This window comes from Echinops telfairi, unplaced genomic scaffold, assembly GCF_000313985.2.
Source record: "Echinops telfairi isolate 266 unplaced genomic scaffold, ASM31398v2 ScPeMD7_2291;HRSCAF=2852, whole genome shotgun sequence".
NCBI classification, from domain to species: domain Eukaryota; kingdom Metazoa; phylum Chordata; class Mammalia; order Afrosoricida; family Tenrecidae; genus Echinops; species Echinops telfairi.
This window is the reverse complement of record NW_022106189.1, coordinates 47,267,758-47,277,539: the sequence shown is the minus strand read 5'-3', so window position 1 is coordinate 47,277,539 and position 9,782 is coordinate 47,267,758. Positions and strand designations below refer to the sequence as shown.

Below are 9,782 nucleotides of genomic sequence, written 5' to 3'. Positions count from 1 at the left end.
CAGTCTCTGCCCACGCTCACTTGCCTGGACGGTCCCTAAGCAGATGGAGGGGAGGACGGGGCTGCCGAGAGGGCCCCCTAGCAGCAGTCAGACCTAATAAGATGCAGTGTCCTCCGGGGGCGCTCCCAGAACTCAGCACACAGTGAGCCCTGGTCACCAAGAGGGAAAGTGGGCCCCCACCGCGCGCTCCGGTTCCCACCGCACACCGCAGTCCGAGAGCCTGCGAGTGAGCCCCCTGTGCCTGCACTCACCTTCGGCGTTGAGCGTGATGAGGGTGACGTTGCTGCCAATGTTCTGGCTGCCCGACTGCCCACAGGTGGACACGGAGTCACTGGCCTCGGACCCGCTCTCCCCGTCCTCGTTGTGGCTGTCCTCCTGCCCAGGCACCTTCACCACGATGGTGTTCTGCCGACGCCCGGGCACCGCACTGCCGGGGACAGAGGAGCCCAGGTGAGCGTGGCCAGGCCCCCGCAGTGGACTGGGCCCTCCTCGAGCACACAAACACACACTCACTCACCACGCTGGCCACCCAGCAGGCCTCTGGCCCCACGTGCCCCACCCTGAGTTATGATCCGAGCAGCAGCATCTCCTTTCCCACAGAGCAGAACACAGCCTGCGGGACCTCTGGCCTGGGATGGCGCGTCCCAGAGGAAGGACTAGACCCAGAGAACCAATGCATGCCCCCGGTGGCCTCGTGACCAGGAGCCCCGAGGAGTCTAGGTCAGCCCACCGCCCACCACAGTAGCCCAGGAACAGCAATCTGCACTGCCCGCAGGCAGGCTCTGCTGCCCCCAAGGGGGCACCCCGGCCTGTTTCCTGGGCCTTCGACCTGCCATCTGCTGGTCTGCTGATCACAGAGGACCAGAAGGCAGCGGCACTGCCCTGCCTGCCAGTCCACACGGACACGGCTCCACTCCGAGGGCTGCCTCACCTGACCCCAACAAGCATGCCACCTGCTCCCTCCTCCACCGCTGCCCAGACCATCAGGACGGCCACGTCCTGTCCCCCTGACCAGCACAGCCAGCCCCCAACGCCTGGGCAAGTGAGCAAGGCGGTGAAGCAAGCAGGCAGAGCAGGAGGGCAGAGGGCAAGTGGCCGAGCGGGGAGTGGGGGGTGGGGGGTGGACAGGCCACTGAGCCAGGCTGGGGATGGGGCAGAGCCTCTGCTCATGTCCACGTCCTCCCACGGGAGCCCTGGGCCGGCCTACTGACGTGCTGATGCTGCTCTCCAGGGGGTCCGGTGCCCTGCTGCCCAGGGGGTCGTCCATCTTGGCGACGAGCGCGCTCTGCCGGTCGTTGTTGAGGATCACGGTGGTCTGGGGGACGACGCTGCCGACAGGAATCAGAGAAGACCTTCACAGGGTGTCCCCAGGGCGCGGGCGGGCAACCGGTCAGCAAGCACCCCTCCCCAACGGGCACATGACAGGCCGTGCCACAGGGCAGCCCCTCCCCCATCGTGTGTGGCACGCTGACACGCTGTGTGGCGACTGCAGAGGGGTCCCAGACAAGCCCTGCCCTGCCGCTCAGACCCCTTGGACGGCTGCCTGTGGCCATCCCCTGGGATGAAGGCTGTGCTGGGGACCCGCGGGCTCTGCCCCAGCGGGCACCCCAGTGGCTGGTGCCCTGACCAGGCAGCCTCCCATGGGGACGGGGTGCGTGAGCACACAGGGCTGGCCCCACACGTCAAGCACACGGGGCGTCACACCTACAGGAAAAGCAGGTTTCCTCTGAAAACCAGACTCCGGGAAACGGCAAGCTCAAGCTATTAAAGCTGCACCTCTGTTCCGGGACGAGGGGCCTGGGACGGGAGCTGTTTCCCACGCCGTCTGCCTGGCCCCACAGACCCCGCGTGGCACAGACCCTGTCCCACCTCAGGTGCCCACCCCAACACCGCCGTCCTCACGGACCACGTGAACACCACCCGGCTCGCACAGAATGCGCCTGCTGCCACCACACCGCCGTCTTGCCCAAACTCAAGTCGCTCCCTGTTGTAAGACACCAGGGCAGCGAGGTCAGTGATTCAAACCCAGCAGCCGCCGTTCAGGAGACAGAGGACAGACTGCCCCCCAGGGTCTGCTCTCACACCCTGCAGGGCGGCTGGGAGCACGAGCTGGTCCCCGGGGAGGGTGAGTTTTCCGTCGGGTCAGAGCCTGTTCCGAGATGGGAAGGGGCTGAACTGGAGAACCTGTTAGGCCTTGGTGCTGTCCTTCCAAAAGGAGGGCAAGTGGGCATCCCATCACAGGCCAGAGACAGCAGGGCTGTCAGTGGGCTGAACGTTTATACTCGGGGCAGGGCAGAAGCAGCGGGGCCGGCCTGTAATTAAACCAGAGAAGACCTGGCTCGGGCACCCCTGTGTCCACAGAAGTAGAGGACACAAGGTCCAGCGCTAGGTGGCTGCAGGTCCTGCTTGCGGGTGGGCAGTGAGTATGGAATTCGGGGGACTGTGGGCAGGGACACGAGGCTCCCTCACGGCTTAGGCTTCAGAAGGCGCTCCCAGGAGGCCCTCATGGGTCTGTGCGGGACCCTCTCCATCTCTGGGCATGGTGGTGGCAGCTGAGTGGGCAGCAGAGAACACACCCCAGCTGCTGGGCTCACGTGTCAGGCTGTGGCGTACACCTCGGCGCGGGCAGGGTCTCCTCCCAAGCACGGGACCACACAGGAGTCACTGCCTCCTGTCTTGTCTCGCAGCACACACATACACCAGACACTCCACGCTGCATGGCTGCCAGGGACTACGCCTTCCCGTGCTGGCCTCACCCTGGAATCGGCCCCCTGACTGCACAAAGGGGCCAGGAGAGGCTCACAGACCATGAGAGGCAGCGCTGGGAGAGCCCAACTCTCCTCGGGGCAGGGGCGGGGAAGGGGCCTGGTGCCCAAGCTGCCCCTCGCAGAGCTGACGTCTTGGCCGAGCACCAGGTCAGCACTCAGGAAACTTCCCCGACCTTAAGGAAGCACCTGAGAGAGCAAATGGCTGGAGCCGAGTGGTCAGCTGTCCTCACTCAGGTCTGACTGAGATCTACGACATCAGTACAGCACCTTAACCCGACCTGGGGGCAGCCTGATGGGCGTGTGAGTGGCAAACCCGCCTGCGAGGGACCCCGGGTGTGGAGACAGCAGCAGGAGAGAGGCTAAGGGAGGGTGGGGGGGTCAGCGGCCTCGGGCTGACTGGCCCAGAGCGCCAGCCCATGCCTGGGGCTGCCCAGGACCCCCACGTAAGCAGCACACAGAGCCCCGACCAGCAGTCTGCACAGAGCACAGCCGAGCAGCCTGACAGGGGCAGGGCTCGGGGTCAGTGGGGGCCGTGGGCACCCTCACCATCGCACTTTGTTGCAGGTCTGCGTGGCCCCGAGCGGGGAGCCGGCCACCATGGGCACCTGGATGGGGCTGTGCTGCTTGTTGGTGACCAGGTCCAGCTTCTCCTCCAGCGACCGGCACGTGGCCTCCAGTGCTTGCAGCTTGGCTTCGATGCCGTCCAGCCGCAAGCAGATTGTCTGGTTGATGGAGTACAGGAAGGACTGGAGGACAGGGAGGGGAGAGACTTCAGGACGGAGGCCATGGTGACCGCTTGTTTGCAGCCTGGGCCCTCACGTCAGCTGGGCTCCTGCTGCCTGCACCACCCTCACTGAGTCCTGGCTACATGCATGTCTGTCTCCTGTAAGGAAGGCCGTCTTCACAGGCAGGACCAGAGCCAGCTCTCTAGAACAGCAGACCCAGTCTCGCAGGCTGGGAGCACTCTGGGGGCTGACAGCCTCACCTTTCTCCCTCAGAGCAGCTGGTGGGCTTGAACCAGTGACCAACACTTAGCTGGCAGTGCCAGCAGGGCTCTGGTACAACTGCACAAAAACACAAAGCCCAGCTGCCTGCCATCGAGTCCCGCCTGAAGCACAGAGACCCTGCAGGACAGGGAGAACTGGCAGGCTGTCACTCTCTACAGGAGTAGACAGCCCCATCTTCTCCTCTGGAGCAGATGCTGGTACTGAACTGCTAAACTGGCGGGTTGCAGGTAAGTACAGTCACTGGTGAATTTACACACAACTCAAACATTTCCAACCGTGACAGCAGGTGGCGCCTGGTAGCAGACCGCCCAGAGGCCCTGCCTGGGCTGGGGCTGGCCTCTGCCCCTTGGTGCCTCCTCAGCCCTGGGCCGTGAGGGCAGGAGCAAGCCTGCCACACAGTGGTCCCTTTGAGCAGTGCACGTGCGGGCCAGTGCAAGCCCAGGCTCCAAACAAGCACGAGGGGTTGGGGTGGGGGTGGGTACACCCATCCTGGAAGGAACCCCTGGCCCAGCCTAGCGGGCAGATGGCGCCGTCAAGGCCTGGGGGAGGATAAATGAAGGGGTGTGTGTTGCTTCCTGGCTCAGGGGTGGCAGTGAGGGCCCCCGTTTCGCTGACCTCTCAAAATACCAAGGGCAGAGAGGAGGCAGCAGAGGGGGCAGTGCTCCGAGCCCCTCCTGGCACTGCCACCCCGCCCCCGGCGGTCATCACATGCAGTCCCCCTGCCAGTAATCTCGAGAGGACATCACTGCGGTGCACTCCCTGGAGACCCCCTGCCGCCATCAAGCAATGCCTCACCCCTGGCTCCTGAGCAGAGCACCAGCACAAGGAAGTCCATGTGCTTCAGCTCTGGGTTAGAACAGGCTCTGCACAAAGTCTAAGGGGTGGCTACCATCCCAAACGAAGACAGCAGCGCCCCAAGCAGGGCAGAGACTCACACACAGCAGCGTGCTGTCTATGGGAGCCAAGTTTTACCACATAAGGTCAGCCAGGTCAGCAGTTCAAAACCAGCAGCTGCCCCACAGGAGACAGAGGAGGCCTCAGAAACTCCCAGGGGCAGTTCTACCCTGTCAGCTCAGAGGAGGCGTGTCTGCATGGCTCACGAGGGGGGGTGGGGGCTGGGCATTGCCAGGCCTGCAGCCCAAGGCCCCACCAGTGGGCTGGAACAGGGCCGCGGCCCTCCTGCTTCTCATTGGGCCTGTTCTGTGCCGTGTGAATCGCTGACCAGAATACGGTGACTCTGGTGAGGGAACGACAAGTCATCTCATTTGGAAACTCTACGCTGAGCCCTAAGCATCAGGACCGACTCCCCAGCAGCTCAGGGCCTTCGGTCCGAGGTCACGGGTGTGCGGCAGTGACTGGCCTCAGACTGCCCACTGGTGTCGGGCTGACACTGGCTCCCCCGGGGTTCTCCATGGACATCCTGCAGCGTGCTGTCCCCGGCCCAGCTGTGCACCTCGAGGGCGTGCGGTGACATGGAAAGGTGGCTTTTGCTCTCCTCGGCACATGTGACCAGACTGGCCCCACTCAAGATTTCCAGGGACCCTGCCGAGTGAGCTCCCATCTCAGGCCATGAAATGCAAGATAGAGAGCCTTTTCCTAGCGGCGATCACAGCCCAGCCAAGGCCTCAACTCCTCCACCCCAGCAGGCGGCCCTGCTGAGCTCAAGGGTGCACAGAGGCCCAGGGAGCAATGTCTCTCTGTGGAGGGGGACCTGGACGACCATGTCCTGCCCCCACGCACCCTAAGGAAGGTGGAGGGGGACCGAGGCACCATGTCCCACCCCGAGCGGCCCGTACCTTTATAGAGTGTGACCCGGGACACTGTGTCCCGCCCCCATGTGCCCTGTACCTTTATGGAGGGGGACCCGGGGCACCATGTCCCACCCGGTCCCAGGCCCGTACCTTTATAGAGTGTGACCGGGGCACCATGTCCCGTCCCCGCGTGCCCTGTACCTTTATGAGGGGGGACCGGGACACCATGTCCCGCCCCTCGTGCCCCATACCTTTATGGAGGGATCCTGGCAGTTTATCTCCAGGCGTGGGCGTTTCAGAGAGGGCTCCTCCTCGTCGGTCACAACATGATTCTCCAAGACAACTGCGGGAGACCAGGGCCAGGGTCGGCCAAGGGCTTCCGCGAGCACCCAGCGGGCCCTGCGGGCGCTGTCTCTGGGAGTGCGGCCTAGAAGGGGAGGCCCTGCCCCTGCTGCCTGTGCCGCCTCTTTTCACTTGGACTAAAGACCACGGCTGGAGCCCCACGGGGGTGTTGGGGACAAGGGGAAGGGCATGTCACCCACTATCCCCAAGCTCTGTACCTGGGTGATCGGGACTCAAGTCTCCAACGGCAATCTGAACCACGTCCGCCAGGTCCTGTTCCGACATCATCCAGAACGGAGGGCCCGTCCGGTCCGCGGGCGGGAGGCCAACGGGCAGTGACAGGCTCAGACCCTACAGGACGGAAACTGAGAAGGGCGGGGTGGAGTGGGCAGAGGTGGAGGTGACAGGCTCCTCGCCCAGACCACCCAAGCGGGCACGTGGTCTCGGAGAGTGCTGCACACTAGCCCTGCTTGTTCTGCTTTTACTTTTCAATTATTTATCGGAACGAGGTGGAGGGTGAGAGAGCGGGCCGTGGTTCACAGCACTCGGATCCAGCTCGTCCTCCTCCGTCTCCAGAGGGACCATCTCGGGTCTACTTCCTCCCTGTGCTTCCTGCTCCCACGCCTCCTCTCCTGACCCCCTGAGCCTCGTCCTTGGCCACAGGCTGCCCGTCTGACCCCGAATTGTTCACGTTCTAAGTCAGGGCGAGGTCAGCTCCGGACCTGATGGTCAACTCCTAGCCTAGGGGCTCCCACTAGTCTCTGTCCTGCCAGGAAGCCCGGTCTCCTCTTGGAAGGAGTCTGAGCTCCGCCCCACATTTTCTCCCACTCTACCCAGGACCTTCCCACGTGACGTCAGAGCAGCAGGTAGTGGGCGATGTTCGTGTGGCTCCTGTTCCCACCACCTTTCTTCCCCAATGTAGGGAGACCAGCAGCGGCAGCGCAGGCGGCTGCCGACCCAGGAGGATGTCAGACACTGTCTCGGTGGACTGTGTCAAGCCAGCTGACCTGGGGGCCCCTGAGACTAGGCAGACTCGCCTACTCATCAACCTTCTCCCCTCGGAGCATCACCCCAAGCCCCACCCCACCCCAGAACAGCCGCAACTCCAACATGCCCTCCCACCTGGCCATGCTTGCAAGAAAAAAGCAGGCAGAAAATTCCACACAGTGCCAGAGGCAGGCAGCAAGTCACCTGGCTGCCCCCGATACTGGGCCCAGCCCCGCTCCTTCCGTGGGAGCCCCGATACAGCACCCTGCCCCACTCCTTCCGTGGGAGTCCCCATGCAGAGGTGGGGCAGGCTGCCCCTCCAGCCAGATCGCAGATGGGCCAAGGGCCGGACAAAGATCATACTCGCTGAGCAATTGCTCTTCACATGCCGCCATCTGCCAGGGTGCATGCAAGGACAAGAGCCTGCTGCCAGAGGTGCCCACGTGCCTGGCACCAGGATGGCACAGCCACACTACCCATCAACAGGCGACTCCATGCGCACCCTGGCCCTGACTCCCAACCCCTGACCCCGCCAGTCCTCCCTCCTGGCCCTCCTTCTCTACATCATGCAGGTGTCTCCCTCTGCTGGTGCCGCCGCCCTCCCCAGCCCCGCCCCTGGACCTCCAGTATTTCCCTGGCCTGTCTGACGCACAGAGCTGTCCCACCCAGGGGCTCCCAGCCCTCCCCACTCAGAGTCCCCCTCCCCCTTGCTGCCCTTCAGCTGGACAACCCCATCAGCATCACCCACACCGCCCTGGTCCCCCGGGGCTCTCTTTGCCTGGCGTTCAGAGCACCCTGTCACTCCTGGGGACGGGTGGCCAGGCCTGCTCTCCTGCAGGGGCCGTGGGTCCCAGCTGCTCACTTCCAGGTCCAGGCCGAGTGCTGAACCACTGCACCACCAGGGCTCACATCACAGAAACCCCAGCGACCCCACAGGCAGGGCAGGGGTGCCCAAGGGAAGCAGGCAGCCTGGCCTAGCCCACCGACCACCCTTCCGGTCAGGAGCCCAGCTTAACCCTCTGGGCCACCAGGGCCCCCTGCACTCCCAGGCTGAGGTCTGTCCCTGCAGCACCTGCCCACAGGCCGCGGGGCTCCCTGCGCCCACCACACCCCACTCAGGGAGAGGGGCTCGGTCTGAGGGAGCGCAGGCCTGCGGGCCCTGCGTCCAGCAAGCCTGGCCTTTCCCAGCAGCCCGTGCCCACCCTGTGTCTGTGCCCCCACACTGCACGCTACCATGCGCAACTAGCGGCAGGGCAGGCACAGGGGCTGCTCGAATCCAGCCGGGGAGGAGCTGCTTGGTGGCAACATTGCCTCACGGTGCTCTGAGGGCCACCTGCCCACCCTTCCCATTGGCTCCTCTTCAGAGCTGGTACCAGGCTGCCCACCACCACACCCACTGGGACTCCAAAGGGGACCGGTGGGGTCCCCCTGTCACTCCCACCCACACTGGGCAGACTGGGTCCCCGGGGCACGTGGGCTGTGCAGACGCAAATTCACAATGGGATCTGTTCATGTGACGTCATGTGACTGCACCCCTGGTGGTAGAAGCGTGACCACGCTCAGTGCCCAACCCACAGGTCAGAGGTCAAGTCTACCCAGAGTGGCCAGGGAGGAAGGCTAATGACCTGCTTTTGAAAAGCCAACAGAGATGGACCGGGGTGGGATGTCCGTCAGACAAGTCATCTGTACGGGCTCAGCAGGGCGACTCCGAGCAGCGGGCACCACCCTCCCCTTTGGCCTCAGGATCCAGCACTGGGGGCAGTGAGGTGGGCGTGGACAGGGCATCTCCCCAGGCCCAGGCCCTGGAACTAGAGCAAGCTCCCCTCCTGGTTGGCACAAGTGGTTCGGGGTCTGGGCATATGACAGCCGATACAGGGCCCCTCTAGGTACATCTCTCTCCTCGCTCCCAGGGGGCTCCGACATACAGCCCCCAGAAAACATTCCAGAATGCTATGTGTGACCCTCCTGGATGAGACTTTGGACATGGACTTCCTGTGTGCCAAGTCAAAGAGCGATAAAGGCCCTTCTTCGCCTCGGGTGCCTCCCATGGGGACCCTCCGCATAGAGCAGACACACCCATGTGGTTCCCAATACTGTGGTCTCCACGGGAATGGGGCAGCCAGCCTCATCTTCCCTGCTCAGAGCAGCTGGAGGACGGGACCCTCCAACCTTCCAGTGCTTTATTCTTAGGGAGACACTGAGCCCGACTCCCCACGACTCCTCTCCACACTGTGGTGATGTTTTCCTGGGCCGACGAGGATCTGTCGTTAAGGAGCCAACCCTGGTCGTGCAGGGGGTGAGGCTCGCGTGAGCCCCCTGTTGCTGGGAGTATTGGCTGTACTCCCCCCGCAGGGCCCCTGCGTTGGAACTGCCTGGCGGGCCGTGGTCTGGGCTTGGGGAGGAGAGCAGGCCTCACAGAGCTGGGCCGAGGCTGAATTTTTCAGCTGGTCCCTGGTGTGCACACAGCTCTAGGGAGGGAGGGAGGGAGGGAGGCCGCTGTGGAAAACTAGGGGCAGGAAGAGGGGCCAGAGGTGCCCTCATCACCACCACAGCCACGTGCACAGGAGCCACTTGCCCGCAGGAGCAAGGACTGCACCAGCTGCTCCCTCAGGCCCTGGTTGGGCCAGGGGTGGGGGCCCCTCCTGGGGGCTTGCCTGGTGTCTGCTGGTTCAACCTTGGACCACACTGCCCCAATCGTGTGGCCCAAACCTGGACCCAGTGGTGAAGACCCCCCTGCTAGGCAGTTCCTCTTTCCCGTCAGGTGGGAGCGCCCAGGAGACAGCTGGAACTATGTGGCCAGAGGACCTAGAAGGCTGAGGAGACAGAATGACCAGATGCAGCGGGGACCCTGGGAGTTGGAGACGTGGGCACTGCAGTCAGGGCAGTCACCACTCCCTGCAGAGACGTCTGATTGGGTAAGATGGTGG

General features: G+C 64.0%; 1 protein-coding gene across 2 annotated transcripts in view; it reads right to left on the bottom strand.

Moving 5' to 3' along the window:
• LOC101658789 (BTG3 associated nuclear protein) overlaps positions 1-6,831 on the bottom strand; it is a 47,445-nt gene extending 40,614 nt beyond the window's left edge. The window contains exons 1-5 of one of the 2 annotated variants that reach the window (XM_045293930.1): positions 6,087-6,831; positions 5,778-5,869; positions 3,315-3,514; positions 1,212-1,328; positions 252-427 (exon numbers count right to left, since the gene is read on the bottom strand). In XM_045293930.1, coding sequence (XP_045149865.1) covers positions 252-427; positions 1,212-1,328; positions 3,315-3,514; positions 5,778-5,869; positions 6,087-6,156 — 655 coding nt within the window. In that variant the 5' untranslated portion in view covers positions 6,157-6,831. The remainder of the gene's footprint in view (positions 1-251; positions 428-1,211; positions 1,329-3,314; positions 3,515-5,777; positions 5,870-6,086) is intronic. The other variant, XM_004704506.2, reaches the window with a different exon arrangement.
• Between the last annotated feature and the right edge of the window lie 2,951 nt (positions 6,832-9,782).